Source organism: Triplophysa dalaica, chromosome 19 (genome assembly GCF_015846415.1).
Source record: "Triplophysa dalaica isolate WHDGS20190420 chromosome 19, ASM1584641v1, whole genome shotgun sequence".
NCBI classification, from domain to species: domain Eukaryota; kingdom Metazoa; phylum Chordata; class Actinopteri; order Cypriniformes; family Nemacheilidae; genus Triplophysa; species Triplophysa dalaica.
Window position 1 is genome coordinate 1,784,511 of NC_079560.1, and position 19,309 is coordinate 1,803,819.

General features: G+C 38.6%; 2 protein-coding genes across 7 annotated transcripts in view; one reads left to right on the top strand and one right to left on the bottom strand.

Annotated features, from left to right (window-relative positions):
* Positions 1-14,158, top strand: part of rapgef1b (Rap guanine nucleotide exchange factor (GEF) 1b) — a 33,825-nt gene extending 19,667 nt beyond the window's left edge. For 3 of the 5 annotated variants that reach the window (XM_056731040.1, XM_056731039.1, XM_056731041.1), the window contains 20 exons: positions 430-550; positions 1,414-1,600; positions 1,830-2,300; positions 2,378-2,583; positions 3,207-3,365; positions 5,849-5,995; positions 6,979-7,065; positions 7,145-7,224; positions 7,322-7,418; positions 8,854-8,929; positions 9,045-9,129; positions 9,212-9,304; positions 9,389-9,574; positions 9,653-9,737; positions 9,835-9,929; positions 10,016-10,094; positions 10,170-10,271; positions 10,374-10,471; positions 10,773-10,901; positions 12,419-14,158. In XM_056731040.1, the coding sequence (XP_056587018.1) occupies positions 430-550; positions 1,414-1,600; positions 1,830-2,300; positions 2,378-2,583; positions 3,207-3,365; positions 5,849-5,995; positions 6,979-7,065; positions 7,145-7,224; positions 7,322-7,418; positions 8,854-8,929; positions 9,045-9,129; positions 9,212-9,304; positions 9,389-9,574; positions 9,653-9,737; positions 9,835-9,929; positions 10,016-10,094; positions 10,170-10,271; positions 10,374-10,471; positions 10,773-10,901; positions 12,419-12,569 (2,734 nt within the window). In that variant the 3' untranslated portion in view covers positions 12,570-14,158. The remainder of the gene's footprint in view (positions 1-429; positions 551-1,413; positions 1,601-1,829; positions 2,301-2,377; positions 2,584-3,206; positions 3,366-5,848; positions 5,996-6,978; positions 7,066-7,144; positions 7,225-7,321; positions 7,419-8,853; positions 8,930-9,044; positions 9,130-9,211; positions 9,305-9,388; positions 9,575-9,652; positions 9,738-9,834; positions 9,930-10,015; positions 10,095-10,169; positions 10,272-10,373; positions 10,472-10,772; positions 10,902-12,418) is intronic. The other 2 variants (XM_056731043.1, XM_056731044.1) reach the window with 1 other exon arrangement.
* A 474-nt stretch (positions 14,159-14,632) lies between these two features.
* Positions 14,633-19,045, bottom strand: uck1 (uridine-cytidine kinase 1). 2 transcript variants are annotated; one of them, XM_056730820.1, is made up of 7 exons: positions 18,717-19,035; positions 17,383-17,542; positions 17,182-17,278; positions 16,890-17,032; positions 15,646-15,740; positions 15,509-15,557; positions 14,633-15,424 (listed from the first exon to the last, which is right to left on the bottom strand). In XM_056730820.1, the coding sequence occupies exons 1-7, from the start codon at positions 18,804-18,806 to the stop codon at positions 15,228-15,230; spliced, it is 831 nt and encodes a 276-aa protein (XP_056586798.1). In that variant the 5' UTR covers positions 18,807-19,035; the 3' UTR covers positions 14,633-15,227. The 2 variants fall into 2 exon arrangements, with proteins under 2 accessions (XP_056586798.1, XP_056586797.1); XM_056730819.1 differs by having other exon boundaries at positions 14,633-15,557; positions 18,717-19,045.
* Positions 19,046-19,309: the final 264 nt, after the last annotated feature.

Consider the following 19,309-nt stretch of genomic DNA (forward strand, 5'->3'; position numbering starts at 1 on the left):
AACAAGTTAACATTGCCGTAGCACAAGCAGAAAATTAATTTATACCAGCAGAGGATAAAAAAAATTTAGTTTCTTGTTTCTTCAATATTTTCTGCATTATTCTTAAAAGAATGTCTTAATAAAATGTCCAGTTCTGACAGAAATTCCAACATGAATCATTATTCCTTTGGGATTTATGTCTAGCGATGCTTCACGCTTTAATCCCGCCCACTGGAGATTATATCATTCCTTTATGTTTCCATGGTAACCTGGAAAAGCTTCATTGAAGACCTAAGATCATCACCCACACATTCAACAGCTCTTCTGCTTTGGTGTGTGTTTGTGTGTGTGTCCACTAACTGTGTTTGTGCTCGTTTCATTTGACCTTGTTGCATTGTTTACTTCATACTTGTCAACTCATTTGCATATTCATGTGCGCTGTGCCCATAGCCCGCCCGCTTTGCCACCGAAGAAGCGACAGTCTGTTCCCTCCCCCACTCGTGTTGCCGTGGTAGCGCCGATGAGTCGAGTCTCATCTGCTCTCAGCCCGTCTCCAGGAGCTCTCCGACAGGTACGGCACCTGATCACATCATGACAACTTCTGTTTAATCTGTTAACTGATCTGTTTGATATGCAGAGAGAACAATAAGTGTGTCATTGGAAGGTTAAATATGTTTTGAGCCGCCGGACGAGTCGATCTTTGCCTCAGCCAGTGGCGTGAGTTTAGGGCGGAGCTTCTTGTATAAAAAGTAAAATAGAGATGAGCACGACCTAATCTTGTCCTTTTTTAATGTGACGTATCCTTAAATCGTTCTAGTTTCTTAAAGTCCCAGTGAAATAAAAAATGACAATTCTTATTTTTTTCCTGAAATGTTGCAGCTTTTATTGTAAATAGGCTATCAATAGGGCTCATTTTCTTTTTTAAATTTGTGTTCCCTCATAATCTTCCGCACTGAAACGGCGATCCATCTCAAATGACATAAATTTGACGGCTTGGGTGGAGCATCCCTTAACTCCTCCCCCTCAGCTGTCAGTCTGCGGCCAGTTTCATTAAAAAATGCAACGGCTGTTTTTACACATCAAATCAATTTGCAGTGAAAAACGCAAGCCACGCCCACAAAATTTCACCTTTGAAATTCACTTTCACGTGTCTGACTATGATCGCAACTTCCGTTTTAGGGGGACTTTAAGTAAAAAGTTATATTCATTAAGTCACAACATTCATTTTAGTTCAGATTTTTTATTCCACGATTATAAATGTCAATACAGATAAATAGTAAGTAAAGTAACTCTCTTTTCTTAAATGACTCTTGAATGATTCTTTTTTTTTATGTGTGTGGATTGATAAAATAACACAATATTTTACATGTTACTACAGAAGAGTGTTGTGAGGATGTGATGTCATCTGTTGTTTGTTTGTTTTTTGGCTTGAAGCATCAGGAGTTTGACGTGGATCTCCTCCAGAGGCGTTTCTCGGGTGGCAGTCAGTCGTACGGAGGAGATTCTCCCCGTCTCTCTCCCTGTAACAGTATGGGAAAACTCAGCAAATCCGACGAGCAGCTCTCCTCTCTGGAGCGAGACAGCGGCCGGTGCTCACGAAACACCAGCTGTGAAACACTCGGTACAAAAACACTTTTTTGTTTCTCCTTAAAGTAGATGCTTATTGTCATGTCTTGCTTCCTTATTTATTTGATTCATTCTTCCTCCGATTTTGACCGGCAATCATTCACAGCACAAAACATATTTTTTCTCTCATGAGTATTTTTGTTTGTGCAATTGTCACCTGCTTGTCAAACAACAAATTTGTGTTTGTGTAACTAACGTGTGACACTCGTGTTGTCCTTCAATAGAGGGATACGATCCTGATTACGACTTCCTCAACCAGGACCTTTCCGTTTCCGATCCCTTGCCGTTTCCCACGGGTCCGAGCAGCTGTCTGAGCCCCCTCCCCGAATGCCAGGTGGAACCGCAGTCCCTAAGCCCCGCCCCGTGCCCCGCCCACACCCGCTTCAGTGCTCCCGTGACCAATCAGCCTTCCTTGGATTACTGGACTCCGCCCCCGCCAGGATCCGCCAATAGCAAGCGCCCCCCCGCCCTCCCGCAGAAGAAGCGGCGGTCTGCGCCGATTCTATCGACCTATCCTCTTTACGAGCGCCTCCCGTCTCACTACGACAACCTATCGGAAGAGGAGCAGCCCACGCCGCCCTTCCCTCTGGTGACGCCTGCATCGCCCGTGCCGCAGGTCAACGGCAGGGATGACCTCTCGCTGTCCACCGACCCCGACAGCCCGCCACCGCTGCCGGAGAAGAAGGGCAAGCAAAGTAAGGGCAAGTGTGTGGATCGGAAAGTTTAAAAAGTACAAATGTACAATTGTGTTTAACTGCATCTCTCTCTCTAGTCCTGCAGTACATGCAGTTTGTGGAGGATTACTCGGAGCCGCAGCCGTCTGTGTTTTATCAGATGCCTCAGAACGAGAGTATTTACGAGCAGAGGAGGAATAAACGCTTTCAGGAGGTTTACGGATTTAACGATTCTTACAGCAGCTCGGAATCTGTGCTCGAGCCCGTGCCACCACCCGCCCTGCCGCCCAAACAGAGACAGCTGGTGAGTCACTGTCCACGTGCACACATCACACGCGTGTTATCGGTGACCTGCGCGTGAGGTCATTGTAGAGGTTTAAGGTCAATAGGTCAAACTGAGGTGCTTTAGAGGAGACGAACGTGATGTGTCTCTTTCGGTCTTCCTTTCTCTCTTCTCTACAGAAATTGTAGCTCTTACTTGTCTCTCTTCTCTGAGCTTTTCGGCTCGTTCCCTTGTTTAAAGACAACCTGAAATAACAAACTGACTTTTTTGCAATTTCTTGCACGATTGTGACATACAGCAGACCGTCATAGGAAACCGCACCTCTGACAAAAATGCTGTTCATGTAATATAATATATTAATTACATGTTATATGTTTTTCCCCAACACACGTGGGAGTAATTCAAATGAAGCCGGAATAACATGTTTCCATCCGAATAAATACAGATGGATTGAGTCGCGTTCAAGAAAGTGCGTTAAACACATTTCATGTCGTCTTTAAATCAACTTTATCTATTCTCCTGCTGCTATATTTTTCTTTAACTCTTGTTAAACAACTTCTCAGGTATTTTAGATCTTTATCTGTTTTCTTCTGATCTTTTTCTTTTCATTTCCTCCTCTTCCGTGTTTCTCTTCTTCGCTCCAGGCTTCCCACAGCTCTCCCTCTTCATCCTCTTCCTCGTCATCATCTTTTTCACCGCTTCCTCCTCCTGCTGGCCTTCAGGAGGCTGAGCCTGATCTGGGTCTTAGCCTATCAGTGTCTAACTCCTTCCTCAGTGGCCATTCCTCTTTGACCACGCCTGTGGTGAGTGTCATCCAATCAGAGTGAAGAGCTCACGTGAAGCACACATCAACAAACAATCTGTCACGATCAATGTCATGATTTTCTGGTGTGGTTGTTGTTTTTTTGCGTGATTTTCATTAACATGTGAGTTATTAAACTGATGTTTAAATGCTACATAGAGATTATTTATGGCTTCTGTACGTCATCTGTGTTGTATCGGGTGGCAGAACCAAAGCTGACGTAATTCTAAAGCTGAACTAATCTTCGTTTATCTCTTTATCTGGGTTTAACGTTGAAGTCAAGAGCTTATATAAAGACTCTTAAAAATCTTAATGTAGAATTTAAACAAAATTTTAATAACACTATTCTGTGGGTCTTTGCTGTAATAATTACACTTACAAGAGAAAAATCTGTTCTTAGATCAGTATTGGCTAACTCAAACTGACATGACAGAAGAGGTTTATTTATGTTTTAATTAACATCTCTGCTTCAGTGGTATAAGCTGTTTGGTTTTGTGGCATAAATTCGTTTCACTTGTTTGTGCGAATATAAAGGGAAAGATAATGAGATTCATATCCTGCGATATATATATAAATATGTTGTGGTAACACCGATCAAAACTCAATGATTTAAACCATTGATTGAAACTGGATAATCGTTTAAAAAGGAAATAATGGTCCTGATTTTATCCATCACCACGTAATAGATGCTGTAGTACACTTTGTAGTGTGCACTACTGTAAACTGTAGTGAGACTGTCGACCTAGGTACTATAGAGCTGTCGAAACACTATGGATGTTAAGTTCACATCAGTATTTATTTATCAATTCACTGCAGAATACTTAAGTATACATTCAAAAGTGTAGGAAATGCTTAAATGTGCTACGGTATACTACAATGTATTTGTTTACTATAGTAAATATTATAGTATGCTACAGTGAATACTATAGTTCAATGGCACTCAACAGGGGGGCCAGGGCCCACAATGGGTCCTCAGCTGACTTCCAAGGGGGCCTCAAGATGACCAGTGTGTTAAAATGAGACAAAATGAGCATTGAAATGCATTAAAACTATATAGATATATATTTTGTACATTTTAAGTATAACACTTACAGACATCTCAAACACAAGACATGCTACTTACACTTGACAAAAAATAAATGAATACAAATATAATAATAAATAAAAATTATACAATTAGGTTAGGTTATACAGGTTTTCATTAATAGTATTGTGTAGCACTTTATTCGAGAAGGGGATCCTATAAAACTATATATTTCTTATTTTGGGGCATTTTTATTATTAATAAATGTTTTCCAGTTAATATTAATCTTTAAACTAATTGTGTAAGGTTTTTTTTGGTTTATTGGGTGGGACAGGGGCATTTGAATATTGTTGAATACAATGGGGGGCCTTTGAGTCAAAAAGGTTGAGGACCCCTTCTATAGACGATCAATTTCCTATAGTTATTAATACTACAGAATACTATAGTTTGCATAAGTAAATTGTAGTATACTGAAGTGTATAGTTATTACTAACCACACTTTATTACAATTTACTACAATATATACTATATATGGGTTGAAACATGACGTTAGAGAGCAGCCAAACATTTGTTGTTTTCAGAGTAAATACACTTTAATTAAAGACTACAAACATATTTTTTGGAGTAATGTACAGTGATGAATCATTTACAGTAGATGTGTACAGTTCATGTTGACTTTAGTTAGTATGTATTGAATATTATCTAGTAGTCAAAGTAACTGTTATAACAGGCCTGAGATCAGAGAGCAATTATTCTCGGTTGCCACGCTGATGAGTTTTAGCGAGTGTCCGCTTGTCATGGTAACGGCATCTGGGAATTGTTGTGGAATGTTCCGCGCTCTTGACCCCTGACATCTGAGGTCACAGCAGAAGAAATATGGTGTGTGTGTGTGTGTGTGTGTGTGTGTGCGCGTACGTGTTTGTCTGGCGAAAGAGTTCCCTGTTTCAGTCAGTAGCTGATCTGTGTGTGTCGGATTCTGAGGATGTGTGTGTGTGTGTGTATTCCTCACCCCCTTTTCTCGTTCTCTGTGGAATGCTTACATTCCCTAATGTCATAGGCGGAATCGAATGGGGGATTCTCTTCCCGTTCTCTTAGGAAAACAAGTTGAGCCATGTTTGTCGGGATCTGAGTGTTTGTGTGTGTTTGTGTGTGTTTGCACGGCCTGATGTGGAATTTTGTAAGCTGTGTTTAGGGCAAGTCTATGCAGGTCCTGTAATCCCTCTAAGAATCATCCGGAAGTTTAGACTCGCTCTCTATACACACACACACACACACACACACACTCACACACACAGCTTTGTTATATTACATGAGTGGGTTGTTCTCATAATAAGAGGTTTCAGTTTCCCTTCTTTAAATCTTCATCTTTTTCTTTTCACTTTTAAACTTGTCATACCATACAAAGACTGAATTCCTCGTCTGATTCCATCTTTTCTGTGCCCTGTTTCGACCAATCGCAGAGTTCCGACCTGGTTGGCTTGACCAATGCCAGCAAAGGTTTGGATGGTGGTGGTGTCTCTAACGAGTCCTTGACCAGCTCTCTGGTCTCTCTGGCCGTCTGTCTTCCTTCTGAGTCGTCTCTCTCTGACTCTCTGCTTACCTCCGCGGTAAACACACATTTGATGGCACACACTATTTTCTGCATTGTTGTTAAATACTGCACATCTGTCCCTAAATGAACACACACACGAGAAGACTTGATGAGTTTAAGATTTATTTTCACTTTCACACTATGTACACATAATGACTGAAGAAAGCATCTTTAAAGGAAATAAGGAACGATATGTGGGATATATATTCTTATAGAAACGTGTGTGCGTGTGTTTTAGTGCCATCTAGTGGTCCATGCACAGAACTGCATGTTTTTTAATTTTAATAAATGTCAGTTTATGGAATGCATCACTTTTACTGTTGCTCAGACTTTTTATGTTAAAGATAAATTATCTTGCATAATTTGTACGTCTCGACTTTTTGATGCGATTCAATTTACAGTAAACCTTACAGAATATTAAACCACAGACAAACATTGAAGAGACCTGAGCCATATCTAGAGAGAATCAAAAATTAAAAAAATACCTGAATCAATAACAAAATATTTAACAAATTTTGTTTCTCTAAACTAAAATTAGAAATGTTGCCTTTTTAATAAATTGAAATAATTTCTGATAGATGAATTCTTAAATGGAAATCAAAATCAACTAAACCAAAGCTAAATTTAAATGAATTGAACCTAAATAGCAAGAAAAAAAAAATAGAAGTAAATAATAAAATATATGAAAATATAACCATGTAAGCAAAAATATATAATCATTTTTTTAAATATATAAAACTGCAATAAAAAAATCAGTACAATGAGATTAAATATATATGCAATTTAAGAAAAAAATTGTGTTTAGATGTATAGATAGTATATATTGTTGCTTAGTGTTTTTTTCCCACAATTTATTTGATTTTCTGGTGATATGAGACATAAGCTACAAAAATGGGGTAACACGTTTAACAGATTAAAGATGTCCGAATGCATGACATAGCATGTTATTCTTAAAGAAGCATGAAACATGCGTGATGTGTCTCTCTTCTCTTACTGTAGAGCGAAAGTGTTGATGAAGGCGGCGAGGGGGAATATGTGAATCTATACGCATCCACGCACCCCAACGGCGACAGCACACATCGCACTGTGAGTATCACACGCTTTCGTGTTTTATTCGTCTAGGCTTGTGTGTTTTTGCTGTGGGCTTATTTCTGGAATCTCTCAGGACTCCGTATGTTGTGATGATGAAAACCACGCCCCTCACATACCCTCGTCCAATAGCAAGGAGGCATTGACTAAGGACAGGTAAACGCTGTGAAGTTTGTGTGGCTGCATTTCTAAACAGATCAGAGAGTTTTGGTTTTGTGTAAATGTGTGTGATGTTGTTTTTTTCTCATCGCAGACTGAAGGAATCCAGTCATGAAGAGATAGATGATATCAATGAACTATCTCTCATTGATCACAATGAGGTTATGAGCCGCATAACACTTAAAGCCGAGGTATTCATGGATTAATAATTATTACAGAAATTTATTTTACACCTGTGTAGAATATTTACATTTGGGGCCAAAAGTGATGTCCGAAGGGGATTATTTGTACAATATTTTCTTTTAAGGCCCCTTTTAGACAAAACACTAAACTTTTAAAGGAGTTGTTCACTTCAAAATTAGGGGCAAATTTTGAAGTGAACTACACGTCCCGTAAAAAGTTGTGACACTTACTAACTTATGTTTTCATATTTTCCCCATATTTTAATAATAAACTCATCCAAATAATGAAATAAAACAAAGGGAACTATAGGAATTAGGATTTTCTTTTTAAATTTTCAATATTTTATCAACTTCCGTGTAGTCACCTTTCAACTAGAATTTGCAGAAAAGTTTTCTTGTCATTTTTCAAGCAGCTCCTCGAGCTCTCAACCTGAGATGCTTTTCAAACAACACATTAGTTCACATCTATTCTGTGGTCTTATTGGCTGTTCTTTCTTCATTAGTGAGTCAAAGTCATCAATTTCAAAAACACTTTTATTAAATAAAATGTTAGTTTTGTCATGAAAAGTGCATCTTTGTTAGTTAAGGTGTATTTTTGTCTACTAAACTAATTTCAGACATTTAAACACACTTTTAGATCATTTTTTTAAAATAACGGGACACATTTCACTCAAAACTTTTGAACCTCCTCCTTTCGGGAATTTATTGGACAAAAAGTATTTGGCAAAAAAGCAAAACTTAATTTTTTAGCAAATAATAAAATAAAAGTTTTTATATTTTTATAAATGAACTTATATTAAAAGATGTTGCTTTACTTAATTTTAACTTTTTATTTTTTACATTGTTATAAGCATGTTTAAATTATTTAATATAATGTAGTTCATTCATATGATTTTTTGGCATTATGTTTGTCATGAAAATATAGTTTGTTGCTAATATTCCATGAAAGAATAAATATTTTGCTAAAAGGCAAACAACATTTTGTTAGGGAATATGGGAATACGTTGTTTTACTATACAAATAAATACATAAATAAATAAAAATAAATAAAGCAACTTTTGAAAAGAGCTTCACAGTTGTTCATGTTTTGTGTATTTGCAATATTTTTTGCCAAAGCCTCTCTAAATATTTTTTTAAACGCAGAACCTTCACTACATCTTACAAAAAATATATTGGAATAAAAATCAAATACTTGAATTTTTCATAAGTTGGACATCACGTTTGGCCACTACTGAACATGATTGTGTATGTGTTTGTGTGTGTTATCTGACAAAATCATTCCTGGAGAGTGTAGTCGGCTGTGTTAGCTCTGTGTGTGTGATCCTGTAGTTGATGGCAGTCACACACACACACACACACACACACACACTGGTGCAGTGCTGTTGATGGGCAGCAGGACTTCAGACGGTTGTGCTGCAGTAATAATTCTGCGTCTCTCTGATAGAACGATGACGGCCCGGATGTGAGAGCCGGATCCGGTGACATACTGTTAGTTCACGCTACAGAAACGGACCGCAAAGGTAATCTGCCTCATCTCTTCATCTGAGAGCTGTTTGTGTTTCATGTATTCCTTCAGTTGTGTTTGTGTGTTACTCCATCTGCTGTGTATTTCAATCATATTTCTTTGCGTTGTAGATTTAGTTTTGTACTGCGAGGCTTTTCTCACCACATACAGAACCTTCATAACGCCTGAGGACCTCATCAAAAAATTACACTACAGATATCCTTTAAATGACACCAGGTGTGTGTGCGTGTGTGTGTTCACGCGTGTGTGTGTGTGTGTTTCCTTAACTCCTCTGCACATACACTCGGTTCTGTCACAGTCCAGACACTTTTAAGAAGCGTGTCAGTAAAAACACATTCTTCGTGTTGGTCAGAGTAGTGGATGAGCTCTGGTGAGTAAACGCGTGTTTTTATTTCAACACACAAAGTGTGCGCGCGTGTGTCCATGACTGATGTAACTATTGTGTTTGTGTCAGTCTGGTGGAGTTGACGGAGGACATTCTCCGGCAGTTGATGAATCTGGTGTTCCGTCTGGTGTGTAATGGAGAACTGAGTCTGGCGCGGGTTCTGCGGAAGAACATTTTAGATAAAATGGAACAGAAGAGAGTCCTGCGACACACGCAAACACTTAAACCTCTCGCCGCGCTGGGCGTCTCTGCCAGGTAAAGGTCAAAGGGGTTTAGGGTCTGTGTGAGAGCTCTGGTGTGTTTTCTGTGTTCTGATTGGTTGTCTCCCTGAAGGCCGGGCACGCTGCACGATTTCCGTAGTCATGAGGTGGCTGATCAGCTGACCCTGCTGGACGCAGAACTCTTCTATAAGATCGAGGTGAGACGCAACGTTTACGCTCAACAACACTCTTCATACCTAGTGCTTTGTTTGTGTTTCTCTATACGTCTGACGGTGTGTGTTCGTCTGGTTCCAGATTCCCGAGGTTCTGCTTTGGGCAAAGGAACAGAATGAAGAAAAGAGTCCGAACCTCACCCAGTTCACGGAGCACTTTAACAACATGAGCTACTGGTACACATTTACCCATTCACACTACATGCATTCACTGCATACATTTAACTTAAATATTTACATCTGTGCATCCTCCTGTCCACTAGGGTGCGCTCTTTAATAATGCAGCAGGAGAAAGCTCAAGACCGGGAGAAGCTGCTTCTCAAATTTATAAAGATCATGAAGGTAAGTCGCGCACGAACACATGCTGAACATCACCGAACCGTGAGATTTCATTTGGTTTGTTCTTCTCTTCCGTAGCACCTGCGAAAACTGAACAACTTCAACTCGTATTTGGCGATTCTCTCTGCGCTGGACTCTGCACCAATCAGACGGCTGGAATGGCAGAAACAGACGTCTGAGGTCAGAGGCGTCAGCCATCAGAGTCTGCGTTGGGTCTTTGTAATGCAGAGATCACATATAAAATCTAAAAATATGTGCAATGTTTCTTTCTCCATCTAACAGGGCTTGGAGGAGTACTGCACTTTGATTGACAGCTCGTCGTCTTTCCGGGCGTACAGGGCAGCGCTGGCCGAAGTCGATCCTCCATGTATCCCTTACCTGTAAGTGTAATATATACATGGTCAGCCAATTTACTGTCCATCTAAAAAAACACATGTTCAAAGATTTTTAAAGGCTTAGAGAGACTTTACTGAAAGAAAGTAATGTTGATGTGTTTACAGTTGTTAAAAAGTGTGTTACTGTGTAACCAAATCAGTTTATTTTTTCTACCTTTTTAATTTGATATCCTCATGTCGGTGAGGTTCAGACTTGGTTTTATTCGAACTTTATTTGCATTAAAGTTGATATAACTTACATCCTAGGTCCCAAGTCTTATTTCTGCTGATCATGTTTCTGTTGCAGAGGTTTGATTTTACAAGACCTGACGTTCGTCCACCTTGGAAACCCGGATTATATTGACGGTAAAGTGAATTTCTCCAAGCGCTGGCAGCAGTTCAACATTCTGGACAGCATGAGACGCTTCCAGCAAGTGTGAGTAATCCACCGGCACAAACCAAATATGAGTTTAGATGACACACGACCTGCACAGCAACACTCTGATTTAATCTGTGTGTGATGGTTTAGACATCATCTGATCTGGAATAAGACATGACAGACTCAAAAATAAATAAACATTACTAAATGCATGTTGTCGAGTAAATTGGTGTCCATAGGAACATCATATCTATGCTACCGGTTGTCAACAAATGTGATGATAAAAACAAATCTTTGTCAAATAAAAATAAAACGCATAAAAATGAAAGTTATATAGTTTACACAGGGTTTGGGGAGTTTAAATTAAAAATACAAAATTTGAGTAACTGTATTTCATTACAATTACTTAAAAATGGGTGGTATCAAACTACAGTTACATCCAAAAAGTATTTTAGATTACTAAAATGATAGCATGGAATTATATGTAATTTATTTCCTTTTAACCTAAATATAAACTGTAACAGGCAAATGATGTAAACGGCAATCTGTGATTCTCTGACAATCTGCAAAAGGATCCTAAACTACAGTTTATGCCCATAAATTTCATACCCCTTGCCAGTTATGCATATCTTGAATAATTTAACAAGAGAAGGTTCATAGAAATTGCATGTTAAATTTGATTAGTACTGTCCAGAATAGGCTACTTCACACAATAAAAGTTAACATATAGCTTACTCCAGAAGACAAACTGCATAATTTGTAATGATTGACACATTAATAAATGAATCTTTATTGCGTGTCGTTAGCTGAATGATCAACAACTGTTTTCATGTTGTTATTGATAGTGTCTTGTTTAAGTGATTTTTTTAAGGTTATCGCAACTTTTTATCACATTGACTCATAATTCTCACAATTGTTTCCCACAAAGAAACAATTGTGAAACCAGAAAATCATTTTATGTATCAGAACAACCCAGCTCTATATGTAGCATGTATATTGTGGAGCTACGAAGAATTTTGGTCGTGAATATTTTTTAGATAAAATTATGAAAACACGTGACCTGCATTTTGTTATTTTCTAAATATATATTTTTATTTGATTGATTTTTGTGTGTCTTTACTGCTTTTAAAAGTTCTCTTCCTTTCTTAATCCGTTTTAATATTATATTAGAATTTATTTAATTTAATGTAGTCATAGACTAATTCAGTTTTTATTCATTTACATGCAAAAGGTTCAATTAAACTTTGAATGTTGACATATGACAAGTTGTAAATATGACAAAGAAATCCTTTATATTTTGCATATATATGTTTTTGATATATTAATCATTTATTATTTTCTATTACTTTTGTATTTGAACCCAATATTGTGCGTTGAATTTTATCGAATCGTAATTTAAATGGATTGTAAAAAAATAAGCTGTAAACATGGCTCATCCATTCAGTGGGAACTATGTTATATGGCGCAGTAAAACTTAATAAATCGATTTCATGTTGTGTATGCATTATGCATTTCGTAGGTGATTTCATCAGCGACAAATAAAATCATTGCTTCATTTGTTTTTCCCTGTATAGACACTACGAACTGAAGCGGAATGATGACATCGTCTCGTTCTTCAACGACTTTAGTGATCACCTCGCAGAAGAGGCATTATGGGAACTTTCGCTCAAGATCAAACCACGGAACATCTCCCGGCGCAAAACCGATCGAGAGGAGAAGACCTAGAACCTCAAATGACGAACGTCAGAGACTGTTTACGGTGAGACCTGAACCACCTGCAGAACCCTGGGAAACCACGCTAGGTTGTTTCAGATCCGGGAAATAAACTCAAGCAGTAAATGCCTCCAATTTGCACCAATAAACTGCAACGACCGGCAGTATTTTCCCTGATTGTATCAAGAGGGGATTTTTGACTCGGTATGAATTAACGTATGCTTACAGTACATACACACACGCACGTACACGCTTAAGAGGGCTCGGTTCATTTGATATTAATACACTGTGCCTGCTGGAGTGAGTTCATTTTTGCTTGTCCTGTTTGGACGTTTCCATTTGGCCTTCATGTCAGTCGCTCATTCTGACTGATCTGTCGAGGTCAACGTCACCGATTTCAACCTGGAACTGGATCGACCTGCGGTTGACGTTCACACCGGATGATTTGGGACATGGGAGGAAGACTGTGCAATCTGACAGGTTGATAAAGAAATATTCACTGATCTGTTGAAATACAATTAAGTCAGCGGAAGATGGACTATATGAAATAGAAAATGAAAGATGAACTTGACCTTTGGACTCGACCTGCTACCGTGTTGTGTGTAATTGTTTACCGTCACTGTGTTTAAAGCCGTGTGTGCGGGAATCTCAAGAATGAGTCTGTGTCACATTTCAACATAAAAAATCAATAAAAATAGACATACAAAGCCTATTTTTGGAGTCCTATTAAAGACACAAGAAAACAAAAATCTCATTCCTGTTACTGTAACGCATGAATATTTATATTAAAATTGTCAAGTGCATTTGGCAGGTTGCAAGAATTAGTGTGTGCAGAATTTAACCCGTGATGTTTTTAATAAGAGAATATAATTGGGTCTCATTGGTGAACCATGAGCTGATGTAAAGTGGCACATTTTTTGTTAATCGTGCATTGTGCTTGCATTACATAAGATTGTTTATTTCTAGATTATGGTAATGAGTTTTTTGTTAATTCACACTTGAAAATCTTAATGGTCCTCAAACAGTATTAGCACACATGATAAAATAAGATAAAAAGAGGAGAGGAAAATATAAACGTGCGTTACGAAAACAATATTTTGTTTGGGTATTTCTCGTGAAATGTGACCCAGTCTTGACGTCTTTGAGATTCGCTGGATTTCTGGAGCAGACTGTAATGTCAGAGATGGCCGGGGCTCAGCGTGTGTCTGTTTCAGGTGAATCTGGGATGTGTATGATATGTTCGGTATAAATGTACGTGTACAGTTGCTATGTATAATCTCTGATCATGTAGAGGGCAGTTGTGCGGAACTATATTTTCAAACCAAATAAATCATGCACTAAAATAATTAACATTATTAAGGCAAAAGAACACAAGGACTGAATATGCTGTGATCTCTGGGCACCAGATAGAGAGAGATATTGTGTGTGTTTGCGCGTGTGTGTGTTTTCTACGGAATGTTGTTCACATATGGGAGTAGGAAAGCAAAGACGGCTTTCTTCAGCGTATGTGTGATGTTGATGTTTACTCCTGGGATTTTTTTTTCCTGTTACACCTATAACATCCTGTATATTCGCCACCAATAAAACTGCTCTCTTTGTAACCTCTCTGTTTGTGTTTATTCCACACTTTAAACACAATTTTCCACTGCCGTGGTATTTGCATGTTTTTGGGCATGTCACCATATCGGTTATTCATCACGGGTATACTTTGGTATTTGTACTTACCCCCAAAAATACTTGTAGGCTATCTGATTTGAGTTAGGATTGGTACCAATAATATATGTGTAAATGTAAAAAAGAGGACAAAAATAAGGCTCAATCATTAACTGTGATGTAAATACCATGGTCAATAAAATGAATACAGTGACAAATGAATATTTTTTGGGAGATCATAGTACCGTGTAAATGCTGTAATAAATTAATATGGTAATAATTCAAAACCAGTGTGTATATAAAAAGTATAGTATTACTATGTCATAGCATTATTGTGTTATTGTTCATAGTGTACTCTTTATAAATTCAGTGTGTGCTTGAGGCGATAAGATTAAGTTTAGATCGAACACAAAATCGACTGATGCAAATAATCAAGAAACATCACGTTTCCTTTAATATTTAAAAAGTGGACAATTTGCAAACATTGATAACAAATGAACAATATTTTATAAATATTCACATTTGAAAGCGAAAATACACTTTGCGGTTAAATTATTGTTAAATACTAAATCAATTTGTAAATAATCACATGACTCATTGTTTGTCTTTTTCTGATCAAACAGAATTTACAATCCACACAGGCAAATCTCACCCTTTTTAAGCATTTAAAACGATTTCACGAATGTACTTATCTACATACAAATTTATTTGACTTTTATTCTGTAATTAACATAATTTGGAATTACAGCCCTGTGAGATGAAAGAGATTGAATGAACGACTTCGTTTACCATAACACTTCATTTCAGGTTAACGCGGGATTACCGCCACAACAGGTAACTTTCAATAATTTACATTTTAAGAGCAGCTCTTTGAAAGAGAGTTACAGGTCAAAGGTCACGCACAAAGACAGAAGACGCAAATAAGCAGCAGACAATCACTTACAGTCCGTGGGAAGAGATGGCCTGGAAGCATGCAGAAAAAAATTCAAGTTTTAATAACGCGTGTGTGTTTTTGTGTTAATGCGGTCGCGTGCTGGGCTCTAGTAGGGGTCGTTTCGGCAGGAGATTTCCTGCTACGGAGATCTCGTCGTGTTCAGCCGCACCCCTCTTTTGACTCCGCCCATAGGCGTGTCCATTCACAGAGCCCTTCTGCCATTTACAGATGTCCCCATTCAGAATGTCCTGAATATGCTGAACAATCAGGTTTATTGCCACTGGAATTAAAAAAAAGTTTAATACTGCTTTATAAAGCAAGAATTTATTTCTTGATTCAATTTCGTCATTTGTTTCAAATTTACCCATGTTATCAACTCCTCGAGGTATTATAACATCTGCATATTTCTTGGTCTGAGAAGAAAGATTTCAGATGTCAAGAATCCATCACAGTCACAGTTAAAATTTTTGTTTTTGTGTGTGTATTCAAATGTTTTCTCACCGGAAGGCAGAATTCTTCGAAGGCGGGTTTTACAAAGGTTGTGTATTGCGAAAGAATCTGTTCGAGATCTCGGCCTCTTTGCATGTCCCGCAGAACTAAAGACAAAACATACGCATGTCACACACACAAGCTAACACACATAAGACCTAAACAAATCAGAAAATGTTTTATTCCTTAACTCTTTCACCGCCATTGACGAGTTATCTTGTCATTAAAAAAAAAACGGTTCCCCGCCAAAGACGAGTTTTTACCGCAATCAGTGTTTGTACTGCTGTACAGCAGGTGGCGCCATTACACACCTTTGGGGAAAAGTACAGAATCCCAGAATCTAGAACGTATATGTTTTATCAGTTTTTAATGATTGTTTTGATCGTAATCTAGGCGGAATCTTTGACAAAAATCTTTAATTATCTCAGCTGTTTAATCAAATTATGCATTTTTGAAGAAACCTACCCACATCAACGGAGTGATAAAAAAAAAAAAAATGAAGATAGAAGAATACGGTTTCTTTTGTTTGAAAGCTGAGACTCTTCTTTCATTTGACATATTGTTTGTCCATATATTGTTCACAGAAAATGTACTGTGAGCCATTAAAATTGGGTGAAAATGTTAAAAACGCTGGCATAGGCTCTTTTTTTAAAGAGGTTGGCGGTGAATGAGTTAAAGTCCGAGTGAACCGGAAGTTGCGGTCGTTTTTACTTCTGTATTTTGACGCATTTCCGAGTGAAACGGAATTTAGATGGAGAAAAAATGGTGGGCGTGGCATTTGTCTTTCTCTGCTATTTGATTGGATGTATACAAACAGCCGTTGAAATTTAACTTACAGACGGTTAAAGGGGAGGAGTTAACGGTGCTCCGCCCAAGCCGTCTAACATACGTCATCTCAAACGGATTGTCATTACAGGACAGCATTTTTAGATTTTAACGAAAGATTATGAGGGCGCACGGTTTTTAAAAAGAGAATGAGCCACAATGGTACAATTTTTTGTTCTTTTTATTTCACTGGGACTTTAAGGCCGGTTTCACAGTCTGTGAAACCGTGCCTAAAAATGCTTAAAGTGAAACCACATCTAAAACACATGATAAAATATAAACCGTGTCCATGTGATAACTAGGCCTAAATAACTTAACAGCAACTAAACATTTTAAGTAATATGAAAATAAATGCATTTTTATATGATCGAAATATTTATAAAGGAATGAGTGCCTTTATTGTGTATTTTGATGATAAAATAAAGGTTCACCTCTGCGAGACAGACGCACATCCGAATCCGTGTCAACGAACAGCTTCATGTGAAACATATCTCTGACCTCCTGCGTGTAAAACACCAGAATTCCCTCAAACAGCACCACATCAGCGGGGTACACGCGAATCTTCTCCTCCAGCCTACACACATGATTGACAGTCATCAATTCTGCCATCACACAAACACACATACACACCACACCTCTATCAAAGATCAGCCACACGTGACCGACAGAGATAGAATGTCAACATGCGTGTCACCGGTGTACGTGAGGAAAGTTTGTAATTGCCTGGAATGTGTGACAAAGTCATAAGTAGGAACCTCCACCACTTTCCCTTCTACGATGTCCTTCAGAGTCCGACACATGAACTCTGTATCAAACGCATCTGACAGAAAGAACATAAGAAATTATTGTATGGACACAAAACCACAGACGTTTCACAAAATATCGTGTTGCTTGTTATATGATATTTGAGTATTCTCCTTTTACCTGGATGGTCAAAGTTGTACTGGCCCTTTAAAGCTTTGGCCTTCTGTTCTGGAGTGAGGACCCGGTAGAAACTGTCCTGACTGACGATGGCGACCTTACGCTGACAGTGGTCCACCTTGTTCTGACCCAGCATCTCCATGATTTTGGCGCACACTGTGGACTGGAGTAGAAAACAACATTTATTGTCACATGACCGACTTGGACTGGTTGTCTAATGTCCATCTGTAATTGCATCACTGCGAATACCATCACTGATAACATTACAAGTGGACGCCGGCTGTTTTTAGATAAGACCCTGCGAAAGAAAAACAATACAAACCAAACTTTTTGGGATTTTTTTATTATTTTATTTGACCAAAACCAAGGTTTGCATCATAATACTGACTATACCCACAAACTCAACATTTCCCTTATTTTTAGATGTTAAGGAATCCATGATTCGATCAACATATGACACAAAGTACGCGGATCGGTCTGCGCAGCTCAAGTCGAACACGCCTACTGTCATTGACCCAGCTGCAGTACAACATGTTTATGAATGAATACACAGGGATGCGCATAAGTGGTGCGCAGATGCGCGACTAAATTAAAACGCGCTCTTTCAGTAAGTTTACCGCTCACATGCGTGCTGACATGTTTGAACCTGTTGATGCACAAACACTGTTTTAGACCGACTGAATGTTACACTGGATAAAACCTCCGATTGAACAGAATGCTACTAAAACTACTGATATCTCGTTTGTTCCCGGTGTTAAATGGGACCAGGGTGTAAAGTATGAAAAACGGAGTAGGACCCCCGCCTTTTTCGTTACTAAGCACGCGGCACGCGCATCCTCTTTGAAGGTCTGGTTCTGCGCTCCCCTGCACGTCAATCAAAACACCGCTTCTCTATACTTTCCAAAAGGACAATGTGTTTAAATTTGATCCATGCACGCATCTTGTGTTTCTCTATATGCTATACTCGATCCTAGCAACGCAAGTCTTCCATGTGCGCTCGCAAGTGCACTTCACAGCAACCTGCCAAAAAACCACAAAAGGTCGCCGTTTGACACTTGGTGGCAGATTTACTAACGTGTTTACGAAGAAATACATATTTTAAGTGTATTTTAAAATAATACAAATATAGTATTATCCCATTTTATTAAGCAGTTTACTGTTCATTTAAAAGTAACTACTTTATATTTTTAGTTGGTAAATATAATTTGTCACACTATGTGCAATGTGAGCACCAAACCGATACTCCAGGTGCTCTTGAGAACAAGCTAGAAAACCGTACGTCATTTGCACCCCTGTGCATATACTTGCTCTTCTTTAGTAGAAAACATATATCGCACCTTTCCACTTGCGGTTCCTCCGCTGACCCCGATCAAAAACGGACGGTGTCGCGGCCGCTCGGTGTCGCACAACAGGCCAGCTGGATTCATCCTCGCGCTGTCACAATAACGAAGTTGATTTAAATATTCGATCCGGCCGCGTGCAAGAAGTCGTTTCAAATGAGATTAGTCATCGGTTGTAGGATGTCCGGGCGGTGTTTGGTAGATTACCGCCTGGTTTGCGTTACCCATCAGCCATGACTGTTTGCATCCTTGACACTTGAAATAAAATAATACTGGTTAGCAGTTACTGTTCGATGGGACGTGTGGTGTTTTCCTCCAGGGGCGCATGTGGCCCAGAATGCGGAAGTCCCGTTGAGCCACAGTCAAATGTCAGGGCTTGTAATGCGTTATTCGACATATTTGTAAACTAGAAAAGTATAATCGTGTAAATGTATGTTAAAATGGTTTTAGAATAATGCAAATCTGCTGCATAATTCATTATCAAGTTATTTTAAAAGCGCTTATTAAAAACGGCCATGATTGGTCTACCCTCAACAGCGCTTAGAAAAGTACGACATACCACGTGATAGCCCTGTCTGCGCCGCGCTGTG